The sequence below is a fragment of the Nicotiana sylvestris genome, chromosome 5 (genome assembly GCF_000393655.2).
Source record: "Nicotiana sylvestris chromosome 5, ASM39365v2, whole genome shotgun sequence".
Classification (NCBI taxonomy): domain Eukaryota; kingdom Viridiplantae; phylum Streptophyta; class Magnoliopsida; order Solanales; family Solanaceae; genus Nicotiana; species Nicotiana sylvestris.
Window position 1 is genome coordinate 22,139,023 of NC_091061.1, and position 20,059 is coordinate 22,159,081.

The following is a 20,059-nucleotide window of genomic DNA, read 5'->3' on the forward strand; positions in this document are numbered from 1 at the left end:
CATTAAAAATGAGGATTTTTGTCACCATTAATGCTATGACAGAATCAATGCTTTAGTTGTCCCTTCCATTTAATACTCTTCACACGTGTCATCTTCTCATTAGTTCTGCAGTTTTGTAGCTATTTTTAAGGCTTTTTCACGGCTTCACTATTCACGAAGCGTCAGTTATCATTATTATGGTCCTTCCATCATTGTACCTTTTCCTTTGGTGGTTGCTTATCAGTATAAATATAACTTCTTTCTTTGTCTTTACCACATAAAGTTTTCTGAACATCCCATTTTCTCAAATCTCTTTTTGCTTTTTCAACGTATCATCATGTCTTCATCAAACCCTAACCCTAGAAGGGTCCCCATAGTTGATAACTTCCCTGATGTCCCTAGTAGGAGCAGAAGAGGAGGTAGGCTTCGTAATTTGGGATCTTCATCCTTGCGTGGTTCTTCTTTTCCTTCGCCTAGTTCTGGCCCCTCTTCTAGAACTAGGGGTTCTCTTTCACAAAGATCTTCTTCTAGGGGTAAAGAGCCTTCTGAACCTCTTTGTGAACCTTTAGTAAAAGAAATAGTTCTTGCGGAATTATCTTTTTTCAATGATAGAGAATCTCTTAGAAATCAAGTATCTTCTTTAGACCGTGTTGACATCTATCTCACTCAAATTACTGAAGGTTTGATTTCTTTATTTCGTAGAGACTGCCATTGGGATCATGTCTTTCCTATCATTATTCCCAATCCGAATTAAAGAATTACCTCCTAGTTAACCGGATTTTCATTTGTCTATACGTACCCTTTCACTTTAGGATTCAAACCTGCTATCGATCCTGTTATTCTCGAGTTCTGCCGTTTTTTTATGTTTGCTTGGGTCAAATTGGCCCAATAATATGGAGGGTTGTCGCCTATTTGAGGCATTTGACCAACACAGCCAGTGTGCCTTTTACTTTCCCGTATCTAATTCACCTTTACTCCCCTAGACTCTTTCGCAATGGTGTTTTTACACTAGTAGCCAGAAGCAAAAGAGTTCTAGTTAGCCCTGAAAATAACAAAGACCGTGGCTGGTATGCCAGGTTTGTTGCTGCCCCCACTCTTAGTTTAGTGGGTGATGAGAATGTTCCCTTCCCTGAGAATTGAAATTTTGCACGTGAGTCTTCTAACTTTCTCGTACCTTTTTCTTCAATTTTGTTGATTTTTCTAGTTTTGCCTTTCTTTTTCAGCAACCATTGGAGTTGTAGAAGATGTTCCCAATTTTCGTGATTGGGTGGACAAGCTATTGAAGATTGCGCCAATGAATGGTAGATCTTGGAAAACAATTTCTCAACGATTTGGTTGGAAAGTAAAAACTCATGGTTAGAGCTTTTAACTTACATATATTTTTTTATTTATCTGAACTAATTCCAATCCTTATTTCTATGAGGATTTGTTATTCGAGGAGTTATTGCTGAGGCGGTCACGGCTTCTAGTATCTCTTCGGAAAGGGCCCAAGAAATAATCTTAGGTTCTTCATAGAAAAGAAAAGCCGTTAATGTCCAGGGCTCTGAAGAAGAGGAAGACGGGGGCTCTTTGATAACAAGGCCATAGGCTCGAATACGCATCATTTATGATGATGAAGAAGAAGCATCCCCCCGCCGTTCTATTCCCCTTACCGAGTCTATTGAAGCTCCGATAGTGATTTTTGACGATGATGTTTCTCCCACTGTTGCTCATCACTCTGTTGAGCAGCTTTTTATCAGCGGGTTTGGTGGTGAAGGCTTAGGCCCAGTTTTGGATGAAGCACCTCTAGCTTCTTTTTCTACTCCTGTATCTATGACTCCTTCGTTGCCGATCTCGGCTGTTTTCGTTCCTCCCCAAACTGTCTTTACTACTTCCACTGTCCCTGCTTCCACTATTCCTCCTTCAAAATTCCTCCCCCAATCATTCACCGTGCTGAAGTTGGCTCTTCAAGTAGGAGTGGTGCTATGAGGCAAGTGATCATTGAAGTCTCTGCTGAGGGCAATCTCTTAAGGAAATCGGGTCAAGCATATGTATGGCTAAAGCCCTTAATCAGACCAATTGAAAGAGCCAAGCTAGAGAGCCATAGCTCCTTGACTTTGAGGAATGATATTGTGCACGCTTCTTTAAAGGTATTCCCCTTCTCTTTTTTCCTTCGTTGTGCTTTAAAATTTTCCTATCTTTGAGATTCTCATTTCCCTTCATTTTTTTATAGGCTAATCTTATCGACACGGAGATGATGAAAAGGGTTGCCCTCTCAGAGCAATTAGTACGTGATTCTCAATTAGAGGCGTGCAATTGGAAGGAACAGTATGAAAGCCTTCAAATTGATGTGGAGTACTTAGAAGAAAGTAAGAGTAACTTGGAGCAGCAGGTACGGGCCTTGACTTCAAAGTTGGCAGTTGAAAAGGCTTCCTCAAGTCAATCGGATAAAGAAAAAGCTCGTCTTGAAAACTCTTTCTCCGAGCAGTTGTCTAAGGCAAGTGAAGAGATTAGAGAGTTGAAGGCTCTCTTGGGTAAGAAAGAGGCTTATGCTGGAGAGCTAGTGCAAAATTTGACTCAAGTACAAGAAGACCTCCGAGCTTCTTCTGATAAGGTTTGTGCCTTGGAAAGTTCCCATGCCTCTCTTCAAGCTTCTTACACTTCTGCCTTGCCTGAAAATTAGAAATTAAAGGATAAAATTGCTGACTGGGAAAGGGATTATGAAATCCTTGAGGATAAATCTGTCATTGAAGTGAGTTGGGTGTTTTTGAATTCTTGCCGTGATACCCTAGTTGAAGCTAGCCAAGAGACTTTTAACTTGGAATATGAGTTAGCTAAAATTAATGAAACTATTGAGAAGGCTTAGCAAACTCAAGATTTTCCTTCTCTCGTGGCCGAAGCTTCCGTGAATGTTGAAGTTGATACGGGTATCCCAACTCCTTCAAGCCCAGTTGAGCCCGCTGCTGTTGATGCACCTACTTCAGTTCCTACATCTTCTTAGTGATAAGTTTAAGTCATTTGAATTTCTTTGTGTTGTTTTTTTTAAAACATTGTGGTAAAACCTTTGGTCTCATTTAAGGGTTTGTTTTGGAAATTCAAGTCCCCGGACCTTTCATGGGGCAATTTGTATAAACAATTCGTAGTTTATGACTAAGTTCGTACTTAGTCTTAAGTTTTTTAGTATTAAGAAGTTTTTTTGTACTATCTTGAACTTCCATTTAGTTTATTCTTGCCTTTATTTCTAAGGACTTATAGAATAATTTGCATTTTTATTCTTTAAAAATGCTTCTATTAACTTCATAAATATTTGCATTAATCATGAATTTATAAAAGAGGGCCCTTTTATATTCGACACTTAATGAAGAAGACGTCTCAACTTCATAATGGTGTTAACATACGATAAAAGAAATATGAATACACATGTTTCTTTGAAATAACTTTGACAAATTTTTATTTGAACTTTGTCTAGTTTTGAATAACACTTTACACGTATTTAAATTACATCTATAACTTCCTCGTAACTGTTTTTCTTGTAAGAAATTTAAAAATAAATAAACACGAGATTTTTATTTATAACCCGTTTCAGTACATAGCCTTTACCCTAACTATGGTAAGGTTTTTCTTTGGCCTTAGCTCGTGACTTTGCATTGTACTTCAATCAATGAGTGAACATTTTAGGGCTTGATCTTCTTTGCCTTCCTTATACACATGCCCGTGTATATTATGTAGTCCCCCAAGTGTTTGAGCGTTGAAGTATGAAACCTCGAGCACTTGATTGTTCCTCTCATTTGGTCCTTTCTTTGTAAAGAAAAAACATACGAGACTCGGAGGTGCGATTATAGATGAAGACTGCTTAACCCGTTTGAATTTATATCAGCATAATTGTAACCCTAGGCCAGGAAGTTTAATTTATTCCACATGCCTTGCAGGTCGTGACTCATCATTTAGTATGGGTTAGCGTTTTGCCTGTCATCTAAAATCGTTAGTAAAATTTTAACAATTCAAAAAATAAATTTTAAAATATGGATACCTAACCGTGGGTATTCTTAAGAAATAATATTTTTTAGATGAACAACATTCCAATGTGATGGAAGTATCTTGTCAACCATTGTTTCCAGCTCGTATGCTCCTTTACCTGCAATATCATGAATTCTATAGGGTCCTTCCTATGTTGGACTTAATTTCCCCGAGTTAGCTGCCTTCGTAGATTGAAAAACCTTTTTGAGCACGAAGTCCCCAATTTTAAAGAATCTGAGGCGTGCTTTTAGGTTGTAGTATCGTTTTATGACCTTCTTCTGCGCTTCCATTCTTATTATTGTATCTTATCTTCTTCCTTCAAGTAAATCAAGATTTACACTCATTTCCTCGTCATTAGGTTCTTCTGTCGCCTGTGTGAATCGTGTACTCGGTTCTCCTATCTCAACTGGAATTAAAGCTTCAACTCCATAAACCAATGAAAATAGTGCTTCTCCTGTACTTGTTTTTGTTGTTGTGCGATATGCCCATAAAACACCAGGTAACACTTCTGGCCAATTACCTTTGGATTCCTCTAAACGTTTCTTTAAATTGTTGATAATGACTTTGTTTGTTGACTTAGCTTGCCCATCACCCACCGGATGATAAGGTGTGGATGTAATCCTTTTGATTTGCCAACTTTGAAAGAACTCTGTGATTTGAGCACCTATAAACTGAGGGCCATTATCACACACGATTTCCTTTGGCACACCGAATTAGCATATGATATTCCGCCAAAAGAAATCTCTAACTTCCTTTTCTCGCACCTGTTTGAATGCTCCTGCCTCCACCCATTTAGTAAAATAATCAGTGAGTACGAGCAAAAATTTTAGCTAACCTTTTGCTTGTGGTAGTGGACCCACGATATCCATCCCCCACTTCATAAATGGCCATAGTGCAATGATCGAATGCAGTAACTTTGCAGGCTTATGCATATTATTACCGTACCTTTGGCATTTATCACATTTAGCCACGAAACTTTCCGCTTCTTCTTCCATTTTGGGCCAATAATAACCTGCCCTAATCAAGGTTCTTACCAATGACCTTCCTCCTGCGTGATTCCCACAATGCCCCTCGTGTATTTCTCTTATTATATATTCCATCTGAGAAGGTCTGAGGCATCTTGCTAAGGGACCACCGAACATTTTTCGGTAAAGATTGCCTTGATTTAAGCAATGCCAAGTAGCCTTTTTTCGAAGCGCATGAACTTTTTTCTTATCTTCTAGGACGGTACCATACTGCAAAAAAAGCAACAATCTCGTTCCTCCAATCCCAAGTTAAGTTATTAAAATTTACTTCATTCTTATCGAGGTCAAGAACTGAATGAAACAAATGAACAACTGAAGCATTTTCATTGCTTGCCACGTCTGCCGCAAATGCAAGATTAGCCAAAGCGTCGGCTTCAACATTTTCATCCCTTGGTATTAGTGTTTCTTTCCATGTTTGAAATTGCTTTATCAAATCCGGTACCTTGGCTAAGTATTGTTGCATCCTTGCTTTCCTAGCCATATAAGTCCCAACATTTGATTAACTACGAGCTGTGAATCGCTTTTGATTATAATATGATTTATGTCGAGTTCTCGTGCCAGTTCTAAACCTGCAATCATAGCTTCATACTTTGCCTCATTGTTAGTTATAGAGTGACATTTTATGGCTTGTCGAATGGTTTCACCCGTAGGTGGTACCAAAACAATCCCTAAACCCGCACTCTTTTATGTTAGATGAACCATCAGTAAACAAGGTCCAAGTTCCTGGGTTAGCTCCGTTGAATACCTGCAACTCTTTTTCTGCTTCTAATTGCATCCCTTGGTTAAAATCAACGACAAATCAGCTAACACTTGAGATTTTATAGCAGTTCTAGGTTGGTAGGTGATATCATATTCACTTAATTCTATAGCCCACTTAGCTAACCTTCCTGACAATTCATGATTATGTAATATATTGCGTAATGGATAAGCAGTTACTACAGCAATAGGATGACATTAAAAATAAGGCCTTAATTTTCTAGATGTCATGATTAATGTAAGTGCAAGTTTTTCCAACTGAGGGTACCGTGTCTCCGCATCTAACAAATATTTGCTAACATAATAGATTGGAGATTGTTTACCTTGGTCCTTACGGACTAAAACAGCACTTACCGCTACTTCTGAAATAACAAGGTAGATGAGCAGTCTTTCCTCAGCCTTTGGTTTTGCGAGCAATAGTGGATCTGATAAATATATCTTCAAATTTTTGAGTGCCTGCTGACATTCCTCGTTCCATTCAAAGTGATCTTGCTTTTTAAGAGCTGAAAAGAATTTAAAGCACTTTTCTGATGATTAATAATGAATCTTCCCAAGGCTGCAATTCTTCCTGTCAACCTCTGCACTCTTTTTTTCTTGAAAGCATATTAGGAATTTCTTCAATGGCCTTAATATGTGCGAGATTCACTTCAATACCACGGTTAGAAACAAGAAAACCAAAAAACTTACCTGACGAGACACCAAATGCACATTTCTCCAGATTTAATTTCATATTAAATTTGCATAAAATCTGAAATGTATCAGACAAGTGTGATAGATGATCTTTCGAATGTTGAGTTTTAATGAGAATATCGTCTATATAAACCTCCATGGTTTTTCCCAGATGTTCTTGAAACATTTTATTAACCAGCCTTTGATACGTTGCACCAGCATTTTTGAAACCAAAAGGCATTACTTTATAACAATAAGTCCCCCTGTCTGTTATGAATGAAGTTTTTTATTCATCTACCGGATCTATTTTGATCTGATTGTACCCTGAATATGCATCTAAAAAACTTAATAGTTCATGCCCTGCAGTAACATCAATTAGCTGATCTATATGTGGTAGTGGGAAAGAATCTTTAGGACAAGCTTTATTAAGGTCTATGTAATCTACACAAACTCGCCACTTACCATTCTTCTTTGAAACTACGACAGTATTGGCTAACCAATTAGGATACTTTACCTCGCAGATGGATCCAATCTTTAGCAATTTTTGAACCTCTTCTTGGATCACCTGATTCTTGAAAGTTCCTTGCTTTCTTTTCTTTTGTTTGATAGGAGGGTACGTTGGGTCTTCATTCAATTTGTGAGTCATTACCTCCGGTGGTATTCCTGTCATGTCAAAGTGGGACCAAGAAAAATAGTCCACGTTAGTTTTCAAAAATTCAATTAACTTACCTCTCATGCTTTGGCTTAGATTAGCCCCTACGTAGACTTTCTTATCAGACCATTGTTCAAAAATGTCACAGCCTCCAGTTCTTCAATTGTTGTTTTGATATTTTCGTTTTCTTCTGGTTCTTGAATGGTATCAGGCCTTGAATCCACATTTGTCCTCCCTTGTTCAGTTGAGGTTTCTGTTGTGGTGCCCTCAATTGCTTCTGTGATTGCTATTTTTCTTCTTTTTTTGTACTTGAATCTACTACAGAATTTATGCTCCTGGATGTAAGTTGATCCCCGTGGATTTGACATATTCCCCATGGTGATGGAAATTTGATAACTTGATGCAAGGTTGAAGGAACATCATCGATTTCATGGATCCATGGTCTCCCAAGGATCATATTGTAAGCCATCTCCATATATACTACTTGAAACTTTGTATCTTTGACAAATCCTTCTGCGAATATGGTGAGTGTTACCTCTCCTTTTGTCACAACACTAGAATTGTTAAATCCAGATAAAGTATGTGCCTTTGGTATTAATTTATCCTCAGCTTGCATCTCACGTAATACTCTTAGCAAAATAATGTTCACGGAACTACCTAGATCAATCAAAACTCGTTTCACATTAGTATCATGTATAATTAAAGATATTACCAGGGCATCGTTATGAGGAGATAATACGCCATCTGCATCAGTATCATCAAATGTAATGTTGTCTTGTTCTAATACATGTCGCACTTGTTGCCCTTGGGTAATTGTGACTTTGAAAATTTTATTAGCTGCAGTGTACGTTACGCCACTGATGTCTTCACCCCCGCTTATAACGTTGACGGTCCTTTTTGGAGAAGGTGGTTTAGGGGGTTCTTGCCCATTCTTCATGTAAGCTTGCTTACCTTTCTCACTGAATAACTCAGTGAAATACCCTTGTTTTAATAAATGATCAACTTCACTTTGTAGAAATCTACGGTCTGTTGTTGCCCGTGATCATTATGAAACTCACACCAATTATCAGGGTTGCGCCTGTTTGGATTCGATCTCATCTCTTTTGGTCACCGTACCTTGTCACCCATGCTTCTCAAAACAGCTACGAGCTCGGAAGTGCTCATATTGAAATTTTAACCGCCAAATCTCGCCTTCAAATTTCTATCATCATCTCATGACTCATGGGTGTTTCGGTCATTCCTAAATCTTGATGAAGAGCCTGACTCTGTATTCCTTGATTTGTGATCATACCTTTGACTGTCCTATTTTGACCGTGAATCTTTTCCCGCAGGTCCCATGTATGGCTCGTACCTGTTTTTACCGGACCTTTTTTCGATTTTCGCCTGTCTCGAACTTACTTTTTCTTCTTTTTGGAATCATGGAACATTATCTTCTTCTATCCTTAGCTTTGTGCTATACCTGTTGTAAACGTCATTCCACATTGTAGCTGGGAATTCACGAAGAATTTCCTTGAGTCGTCTCGTAGCTTCTGAACTCTTTTCATTCAAATTACTTGTGAAAGCTATAGATGCCCAATTATCAGGTACATGTGGTAATGTCATTCTTTCATGTTGGAATCTGTCCACGAACTCCCTAAGCAATTCTGAGTCCCCTTGCTTGATCGTGAAAATATCTTCCATTCTTTTTTTCGACTTTTTGAGCTCCTAAGTGTGCTTTGATGAAAAAATATGCAAGCTCAGCAAAAGAATTTATAGTATTTTTGGGTAAAAGGGAATACCATGTTAATGCACCCTTGGTGAGTGTTTCACCGAATATTTTGACTAATATTGATTCAATCTCCTACTTGCTCAAATCGTTGCCTTTTACGCCTGTTGTGAATGCAGTCACATGGTCTCGTGGGTCTGTTGTTCCATCGTATTTTGGAATATCAGGCATTTTGAATTTCTTTGGAATCGGGAGGGGAGCAGCACGTGGCTTCCAGGGTTGTTGCGAGTATTTATCCGTATCTATCCCTTTAATTACGGGCGGCACCCCGGGTATTTGCTCTATGCGGTCACTTTGCTCCTTGAGCTGTTCTGTAATGTTAGTACTAAATTTTGTAAATCAGAATTGACTAAGTTACCTGGTTCTCCCTTCTGTGATTTGCTGGGGGTTCCACCGCTACCTGAGTTGACAAGCCCGGAATGAGGGTTCTCCAAAGTGTTGTTGTTTGGAGTGGGTGTGGGTGGTGCAGCAGGTAACTAGCTAGCAAAAGCCTCAAGAGCTTTACTAACCTGTGCAGCAATTAGTTTATGCAAAGCTTCATCAATAGATTCAATATTTTCAAATTGAGTGTTTCCATTTGTATGAGATCCATCAGGAGAGCCTTCACGAGACCGCCGAGGAGAGCCTCGTGGAGAAGGGACTGGGGTTTGATTACCCTGTGGATTTCCCTGAAGTTGTTGGTTTTCTTGGTTTCCTTGAATGCTGTCATTGTTGTTCGATATGGTTGATGCAACAAGGAAAGTTAAGCTAAAAGAGGGTAGATTATCAGATTCCCGGTAATGGAACCAATGTGTTTAACCAAAACATGAGAGTTCGGTCAAAGCTTTAACTTTAGAAGAACTCGGTTTACTGATAATCAAAAATATATATAAATGAGAGTAATTTTACTAGCAATGATATAATCAGAAGAAAGCAAGTAAACCAGTATATTCAGATTGTTTTTTCGTGTGTCTTACAATTGACCCACTCTCCCCCTTTTATAGCTATTTTTGGGGATATGTGTTTTGCCTTTTTCATAATAAGGCCATTATGGATAATTAAAGAAATTAAATGCTACGTTACATAATCATTGCATTTAATACAGATTCTCTAATATTTTTAGTATTTAAGGCTCAATAAATACTGTATCTATACTCCCATGTAATGTCAGATTCATTCCCCTTAATTCTTGGACTTAAATAAGCCCGAGCCCTGAGTCTTTTACATAATCGCTCGTGCCTCTTCCTTTGCCTCTGCTCGCATCTGTTGCAACTCGTGCCTCTTTGCCAGTTGTATCTCTCTTTGACCAGTCTATGTGTCATGACACATCATCTTTACACCACTTTAATATGTAAACTCAATTTTTCCCAATACATCTAAGATTTGGCATTTACTAATTTATTTAATTCATGTTTAGTTAGGTTTTATTAACCATATTCATGTAGGAATATGTTTTCTAGATTCTAGTCAAATTTGCTTTTGTAGTATTATAAATAGGGGTGCTACTACATATTTTATATTGTAGAGAGGTAGCTACGAAGTAGAGAGATTCAAGAGTTTATGAGTTGTGAAAAAGCCTCCTACCAAGTTCTCTCCATAGTTTAATAAATTTCTTCTATATAGCTTTTGCTGAAATTTTTGCTTGTGCCTAAATTTCTTTTCAGGTTATTTCAATCCTTCAGGATAACTTGCTTTAAACCAGGGATGGACGTTCGGGCAGTTCGGATTGGATACGAAAAATTCGGTATGGATTTTTATTTTCAGATTGAAGAAATGACAATCTAAATCCAATCCAAGTAAGCTCAGATTGGATTGGATTGGATTTTTAAGTTCGGTATCGGATTAATCAATTTGAATATTTTGGATTTTCGGTTTTGAGATTATAAGTTGAGCTTTTTCTAACAAAAATGAATATCCTAATGAAGTACTCATATTAAATTGCCTGAAAAGTTCCTCATCCTCACCGCAATCATCCAAGTACAATATTCAAGTAATGAAACTATTATCAAGGAAATGCAATAAATACATTAATATGGTCGATAAGAAGTAGTAATAGTAAAACCATGTCCAAATAGAAAGTATTCTGACAGTAAATTCATACTTAAAATTTAAGATATGAGATAATATCTAATGGGTAGGGTATTGAAGTTATTATTGTTGCCATGTGGATAATGGGCTAAATTTAAATTATAAAATTTTAGGTAAATATCAGATCCAATACCCAATTCGAAATTCAAAAATTTTAAAAATTAAAATAAAAAATTCAATCTGTAATCCGAAAATTCAAACCAAAAATTCAAAAAAATATCAAATTCGATTTGGATATTGGGTTTGTCCAAACTATACCTGCCCCTACTTTAAACCAGATGATGAGAGTCACCGCTACGCCCTTTGTTTCATTTGAATTTATTAATGATGATCTCGCTTTTACTCCTTATATTTCACGTGGAGTTTTTCTTTCTTTTGTTTTTAAATTAAGCCATCACCAAGGCTAGTGTCATTGGTATTGGGGGTTGCGTTTTACCCCTGCCATGTCTATTCAAATGCAAAAATTACAAAAAGGAGGGGACATTGACCTTAACCTCCAAAAGAAACATGACTGATGCAATCTTCAAAAAAGTTGGAAGAGAAAGCTTGTACAACTCTTCCATAGCTAACTATGAATTTAACTTACAAAGAAATTACTTTTGTCGTTCCTTTTTCTGATACTAGGAAGTTGCCATTTGTTAAGTTGAAAATGTCCCTTCACCTCTTTTGGAAGTTGTTGAGAAGAGTGGTTGGAACGGTGTGCCAATTTTAATACATATATATTTACTTTACATAATGTCATGTGTGAATATTAAAAGGAAGATCTGGGAGCAGAACCCATACCGGAACAATGGAGATATCTTTATCCGGGTTGAAATCCGGCATCCATTTTTAAAGGCACATCTGCATTCCATCCACTTCAACAACCCTACTGAACCAAACAGAATTGAAATCATCTTCATTAGTAAAGTCCAAAAATACATTATAGTTGTCATAGACGCCGATTTTAGCTGATCCCTTCACTGGAAAAAGTTCTCTAAAAGTAGACCTAATTTATCAATTTGGGGCCTTGGCTTAAGAAATTTGCCAATGATGGTCAGTCTACATCGTCATCCATAGTTCCATAATAGCCAGAAGCTCTGACAATCACAGTCGGCATTCCGTAGTGTGTGGTATGTTACCGTAATAACCGATTCTCTGGCATGGAATATATTAGTTGTTTGTTTGGGTGTTGCCGTAGTGGTTGTAGTCCTATAATCAGTTTTCTCATAAATTCCTTTGACAGATGGATTCGCCGTATATGGAGGGTTAATTTGCTTATCTATACGCGCCAGTGGGTCTTAGTCGGACGGCGCCATAGGGCGACATGTGTTGGAGACTCGCGGAAGGTTACCATTTAGAAAGTAACGACTATATAATGTACGGAGAGATTTTTTTTTTTGCAATCCTACCATATGTGCTTTTTTTGGCCAAGATGCAAAAATCAACTTATGTTGAGAAGTGTTTTTTTCTCAAAAGTGCTTTTCTCAAAAGTACTTTTGGTGAAAAGAAGTTTGTGTGAGCCTAATTAATTTGAAAAGTACTTTTGAGCTGCTTGTGTTTGGCTGATCAAAAAAGTACTTTTGGAGAGAAGCTACTTTTTTCTGCTTCTCCAAAATTGTTTCTGCTTCTCTTCAAAAGCATTTTTTTCCTTCCAAAAGCTTAGCCAAACACCTCAAATTTTAGAAAAAAATACTTTTGGCCCAAAAAAACATAGCCAAACAGGCTAGCAGTTTTGTTTTTCTAAAGCAAAAATACCACTCGGGTTGGACCGAAGTGTCTAATTTATGTAAATAATAGGAAGCAAAGTTTACAAAATTGTACCATGTCTATCTAAATCTATGAAATTTAACTATCACAAAATTTAGCTTGAAGCATGAGGTATTGTATTTCTCCATTAGCCTAATGCAAAACTCCATTGTAGCACCTTCTAACACTCTCACCAGGCGCCATGTTTTGCGTTCCAAGGGAATAGGCAAAAATGAATCTCCAACAACCATCGTTAATTGCTGTATGTGCCCAAACATCATAGATGCGTGCAACCACAAATTTAACGGTTATTGTTAAGGAGCTACAGCCGTGGCAGATGAAAATTTTAGAAGAAGGAAAATAGATGAAGAAGAAAGCGATGTTATTACACAACCGAGAAGAAAGAACTGATAATTGTGTACAATGTAACTAATCAACTACTCTATTTATACTATCGCTAAATAACAACTAAGTGTAGTTACAACTAATTACATGCAACTATTAAATAAGTGGGTCCTACTATACTCAACACTCTCCCTTAAGTTGATGGATGAAATACATCTTTCACTCCTATCTTGTCTAGTAGATACTCGTGTTGTGGCTTGCATAGACTCTTAGTTAACAGATCTGCCAGCTGCTCAGTTGTTCTGACATATTGAGTTTTAATTAGGCCTTGAATAAGTTTCTCTCTCATAAAATGGCAATCAATGTCAATGTGTTTGGTTCGTTCATGAAAGATATGGTGATCTACAATTTGTATTGTAGCCTACTATCACAATGCAACTGTATAGGCTGAACTATTTCAACTCCAGCTCCCTAAAAAGTCCTGTTATCCACACCGCCTCTTCTATAGTAGATGCGATACTTCTAAATTCAACTTCAACAGAGCTCCTGGATACAATTCCCTATTTTCTTTTATTTCCATGATATCAATAATTCACCAACTTTTACTACATAGCTTGTCACTGATCTCCTTGATTCTACACAGGCCCCCAATCAAAATCATAGTATGCATACAGGGATTTGCTTGCTTCTGCAGACATAAACAACCCAAGTCCAAGGGTAGTTTTTATGTACCTTACTACTCTTTGAGCAGCTTCCATATGGGACACCGTAGGTGCATGCATATACTGACTTAGCACTTGAACCACAAAAGCAATATCTGGCCTTGTCATGATTAAGTACAACAACCTTCCAACTAGTCTCTGATAGCCTCCCTTGTCTTTAAGTTTTATATCATATGTAGATCTAACTTCTGTTATTTGTTTGTCATACTAAATGTGTGTGAGCTTGTGATTGAACTTCAGAGGTGTTGCTATTGGTTTTGCACCTGTTAGCCCTAGTTCAGAGACTAGTTACAGAGCATGCTTCCTTTGGCACATAAAAATTCCTTCCTGGGATCTAGAGAACTCAATTCCTAGAAAGTATTTTAGTTCACCAAGATCTTTCATTTTGAACCTATCTTGCAAATCCTTCCTGACTTGTTGGATCAGACTTAGACTTCTCCCAATCACTAGAAGATCATCTACATAGAAAAGGATAACTACCAATTCAGAATCTATCTTTTAAGTAAACAAGGAGTAGTCATAGTGACTTTGTACAAATGCCATATCTATAAGAGCTTCAGTCAGTTTTAGATTCCACTGTCTATGAGCCTATTTTAATCCATAGAGTGACTTATGCAATCTACACACATGTTGACACTCCCCCTGGCTTGAAAAGCCATCAGGAACATGCATATATACCTCTTCAAGAAGATCTCGCTGAATAAAGGCATTATGAACATCCATTTGAAATGCATACAATCTTGAAGCAGCAGCTAATGCAACCACAACTCTCACAGTAACCATTTTTGCCACAGGAGAAAAAGCTTATGTGTAGTCCAAACCTTCTTGTTGACGGTAACCTTTAGCACCAATCTGACCTTATACCTCTCCACTTCACCAGATGATTTATATTTGACTTTAATCACCCACTTACACCCTATAGGAATTTTGCTAGGAGGAAGGGGAATAATAGACCAAGTGTTATTTTCTTCAAAAGCTGAGATTTCTACTTTCATAGCTTCAACTCACTTGGGATCCCTACTAGCTTATAAGAAGGATGTAGGTTCTACAATAGCTGAAAATGCAACAAAAAAAGAACTATAGGTAGAATACGACCTATCATAGGTTACATAATTTGAAATAGGATATGCTGACTTAGTTTATGGGACCACATAATCAGCTAGCCACACAAGTGTGTGGTCCTTGATGATTTTCTGAGGGGTAAGGAAGGAAAAGAAGGTGCACCGACAAAAAGAGGTAGAGAGTTTGGTGAGGTTGCAAGAAATTGTCTAGGAGAAGCTGTAGGATACTCAACATCATTAAGATCAATAGCTGACTCTAAGACATGGAATAAAGAAGAAGCATCAGAAGCCATATGCTCAAAAAGAAACACTTCTTCTTTAAACATTGTGTCCCTGCTAACAAAGAACCTTTTTGAACACAAATCATAGAGAATATATCCCTTCTGAGTTGAGGAATACCCCATGTGTACAACTGGAATTGCTCTGGGACAAAATTTATCTCCTTTCTTCATGGTAGTTGTATAACACAGATCGCCAAATATTTTCAGATGCTGCAATGAAGGAACTTTTTGAAATTGCTTTTCAAAAGGGAGATTTGCCTTGTAGCAGTACAGTAGGCAAACGATTGAGAAGATAAGCTATTGTAGATACACATTTTTCCCAAAACTTGAGAGGTAAGAAGGCTTGGAACCTGAGTGCTCTAGCCATGTCTAGAATAGACCTATGTTTTCTCTCAATGACCCCATTTTGTTGAGGGGTATATGTGGAAGAGCTTTGATTTACTATACCTTGAGTCTTCAACAATAAATGCATTAGATCATTAAAGAATTCCGTGCCATTGTCTATTCTTAGACATTTGAGTTTGTGATCAAACTGTGTTGAAACCATTGCTATATAGCTTTTGATTACTTCAATTGTATCTGATTTAGAATGCAGTAAAAATAACCAGGTAAACCTGGAGTAATCATCGACTAAGATCAGAAAGTAACTCTTTCCATCATGTGTAGGAACCCAATATGGCTCCTAGACATCACCATGCACAATATCAAAAATATACTTGGAACAAAAAGAGCTAGTAGGGAAAGGTAATCTTGATTGCTTAGCTATGGGACACATAGTACAAGGATGTTCCTTCAGCTGTATATTATGCAAAGCACCTACAGATCTCAAAATCTTTAAAGGAGTATGTACTAATCTTTGATGCCACAAAGAGGATACATCACAAGTCTTATTACTTGCTAGATTACTATATTTATTGATATCACCTGGAATGGTATGTACAATTGGATTTGAATGAGTGCCTTGGTGATGGAATATTGCTGCTTTTGCCTTGAGAATGTATAGACCCAACTCTTCTTTACCAATCCCCAACACCTTCCCACTTGAGAGTTCCTGAAATATACAGAAATCAGGGTAAAATGCTGCTAGACACTGCAACTCCTTTGTGAGTTTGGACACTGAGACGAGATTATATTTGTATTCTGGAATGTGAAGGATATTCTGAACCTTCTTATTTTTGAAGAATGAACATATACTAGTATGAGTAATAGACACTTGTTCTCCTGTCGGTAAATGAACTTTATTCCTAGCATTTTCTTGTATTTCATCATACTTCTCTAGTAAGTGCAGGCTATGAACCATATGATTTGTTGCTCTTATATCTATAATCCAGTTATTATGTATTATTGTTGTCATACATGCATGTATACTACCTGTTGTTCTTGCAATGACAATATTGGAAACAGGTTCAGCTTCCTTATCCTTGTTCAACAAATGCAGAATTTGCTGGTATTGTTCCTGAGTAAAGAAGTGAACTGGAGAGGTTGTTGGTGTTTAATGTCTTTGACCCTATATCTGCGGTTGAAACACCAGATCTAGTCACACTGTTAGCTTGAGCATTTGGTATCCCTCCTTTCCTCTTGTTCTTGAAGTCAGAAGGATAGCGATGAAGCTTAAAACAGTTTTATCTAGTGTGACCCTTATATTTGTAGTAGTCGCACCAAACAACACCTTTACAATATGAATTTCTAGGTCTATTACCTCCACTAAAATTAGTGTTAACCTGTTCTCCATCATTATATTCACCTGTAAACCCTCCATTAAGATTATTGTTAGTTTGTCTTCCAGAATACCTCTTATTACTCATCATAGCAGCTTTATTACCTTCAGTAAATACACATTTGCCATTAATTCTCTGGCTTTCTACATTGACTATCATAACATAAGTTTGGTTCAGATTAAGCAAGGGTCGAGTCATGAGAACCTGATTCTTTGCATTCTCATATGACTCATTTAACACTGTAAGAAATTGATATAACTTCTATATATAATAGTTCTCTACATGTTTCCTCGATTCAGCACAACCACAAGTAGGTGGAGGAGTCAAAGTCTCATACTCATCCCATAATTCTCTCTGTTTAGTGTAGTATACAGACACAAAGGATATGCCTTGAGATAATGTGGCAATTTCCTTGTGCAAATAGCAAGCCCTAGATGCATTATCCTTATCAAATCTTTCCTTAAGGTCCTCCCACACTGTCCTCAGAAGTATAGATCACTGAACTAATTAAGCTTGGTGAAACAGTGTTCATTATCCAAGCAAGTACAATAGCATTGCACATATCCCACAATTCATGTAAACTAGTATCATATATGTTTTTGTACAAGTACCTAGAACAAATCCTAGTTTGTTTTTATCATGCCATACAATTTTCATAGATCTACTCCAAATAGAATAGTTTTCTGAACCTGGAAGCTGAATAGAAATTAAAACAGAACCTTGATTATCAGATGGATGAATGTAGAGAGGATGGTTGTGATCGACAAGTTCTATAGAAGTTGACGCAGCAATAAGAGAGACATCTACATCTTCATTCATTGACATTGTCACATCAGCGAGATCTTTACCAGAAAATCAAAAATTACTTACTCTTAGACGCAATTTGACCTTGATTCAACTAGAAAATCAAAAAATTTCCAACCCTAGATTGAGTGGAGAGATTACTATATTGAAAATGGCTCGATCAAATTTATGAGTAGACAATTTGATATAGCTGAAGAATCAAAGTTTTCTCACGGCTGAGCTTAAGGAAATCGAGCACCGAGCTCTGATATCGTGTTAAAGAGCTACAACTATGGCAGATGAAGATTCTAGAAGAAGGAAAAGAGATGAAGAAGAATGCTCTGTTATTACACAATTGAGAAGAAGGAAATGATAATTGTGTACTGTGTAACTAACCAACTACTCTATTTATATTATCACTAACTAACAGCTAAATGTAGTTACAACTAATTACATTCAACTATTAAATAAGTGGATCCCACTATACTCAACAGTTATCCATGCTATGTTCTGTGGTGTAGTCCTTCCTATTAGTATGTTACTGTTTGGACAAGACCAACTCGTTACTGTTAGATGTGTCTTTGATTTTGATTAGTATACCTAGAAATGGACCATGATGACTATCTACTAACAGTAGCATTAGTCCTTCAACTTTTTGGAACCTTCGTGCATACCAGATATCCCTAGTAGTGTTGTTTAGTCACCCAATCACATATTGTTATGCAATTCCCCAACTCGACTATTGCTGAAAACACCCCAGTGGCTCTGTAGAACTACTGGTGGTGCGTGACTTGCGTGTGACTGTGTGGTACTAGCATGATAACTGAGTTGTGTTGCACTGAATATTTCGTCAATTGGTGTAGTATGTGGTTGTTGTGGTGGCAATACTCGTGCTCAGAAATATTAGTTAACCTTTTTGTGTAGAAATCTGACAGTTATATAGATGGTTTACAGCCATGTAACATGCGATAGCAACTGTGTTGAGTCGGGTGAAACACTCTCAGTCTCGAGCTCCTCCTTTGGTAATCCTAGTCCTTAGATTAGGAGTTTGTGACTTGTCAAGATTGAGTAGTCTCCTCCTTTCACTAGGCATCTGAGAGAATTAATGAAATTTAGTTATTCCTGCAAAAGAGAATGCACTATTAGCTATAAAATTTGTGATTGTGTTGCCTTCTCTAAAGACGTGTTAAAAGATCACATTAAACTGATCACTCAATCCTTTGTTCTTCTGCACTTCTACCCTATACACCAAGGCGACTCCCATTCCCCTTTGATAACTTTCTTCAACAATAAATAATGTGTCTCCAATATCAGTGGATGAAGGTCATGTGTAACACAGTACGCCAATCCTTGTAATATCGATTTTGCAGAAAAATCATAAATACTGTAATGAACTTATACCTAGTTCCGGAACCAAAATCTGGACCGATAGAAACAAAGTCAAACTACGATCAAACTTGGATTTTCTTTAAACCTTTAAACTTCTAATTTTCATCAAATTATGATAATTCAAGCTAGGGACTTTCGAATTTAATTACAGGCATGCACCCAAGTCCCAAATCACAATACGGACCCACTGGGACCGTCAAAATATTGAACCGGGTCTGTTTGCTCAAAACGTTGATAGAATTCAACTTAAATGAGTTTTAAAGCAAAATTTCAAATTTTTATCATTTTTCAGATAAAAATCTTCCGAGAAAAGACACAAACTGCACATGCAAATCAAGGAAGGCTAAATGGATCTATTCAAGCTTTCAAAATATAGAACTGAGGGTTAAAACTATAAATGACCTATCGGGTCATCACAGTTAGGTAAAACATTAATTTTAAGATTAGTTGTTTATTTCTCTGATGACCCAATATGTCATCTTTAATTTTAAATATTTATTTTTGTATTCTGAGACCTTGAATAGCTCTATTCAACATTTCTATACTTGCGTGCACAGTCCATAAATTTTTTCAGAAAGTTTTTATGTGAAAATTTGATTAAAATATGAAATAGAGCTTAAAAATTCATCTGAGTTGATTTCGGTCAATGTTTTGAGCAAACAGACTTGGATCAGCATATTTGCAGTTCTGGTTGGTCCGTATCGTGATTTGGGACTTGGGCGTATTCACAAAATCTAATTTGGAGGTCCCTAGCTTGAGTTATCGCTATTTGTTGAAATTGAAAACTTAAAGATTTCAAAGTTTGACCATAAATTGACTTTTATTGATATCGGGCTTCGATTTTGATGCCGAAGTTGAAGTAGCTCCATTATGTCATTTAGGACTTATATGTAAAATTTGAAGTCATTCTGAATTCATTTAGTACATTTCGAGATGAATTTTGTGAATTTGAAAGTCTAAAACTCATAAGTCCGAATTGAGGTGCAAATTTTAATTTCGACGTTATTTGACATGATTTGAGACCCCGACTAGGTCCGTATGATATTTAAGGACTTGTTGGTATATTTGAATGAGGTCCCGAGCATCTCGGGTGGATTCCGGATGGTTAACAGATCAAAAATTT

At 37.1% G+C, this 20,059-nt stretch overlaps 1 protein-coding gene across 1 annotated transcript; it reads right to left on the bottom strand.

Annotated features, from left to right (window-relative positions):
- Positions 1-13,992: 13,992 nt before the first annotated feature.
- Positions 13,993-14,487, bottom strand: LOC138868375 (uncharacterized mitochondrial protein AtMg00810-like). The gene is made up of 2 exons (XM_070145926.1): positions 14,383-14,487; positions 13,993-14,199 (listed from the first exon to the last, which is right to left on the bottom strand). The coding sequence occupies exons 1-2, from the start codon at positions 14,485-14,487 to the stop codon at positions 13,993-13,995; spliced, it is 312 nt and encodes a 103-aa protein (XP_070002027.1).
- Positions 14,488-20,059: the final 5,572 nt, after the last annotated feature.

What these genes read in the sequence shown, in the direction of transcription:
- LOC138868375 (XM_070145926.1), bottom strand. Translation starts at nt 14,487, where the DNA reads ATGGTTACTGTGAGAGTTGTGGTTGCATTAGCTGCTGCTTCAAGATTG. An exon ending in AGCGAGATCTTCTTGAAGAG is followed by an intron (nt 14,200 to 14,382) that starts GTATATATGCAT and finishes TTTACTTAAAAG; the next exon opens with ATAGATTCTGAATTGGTAGT.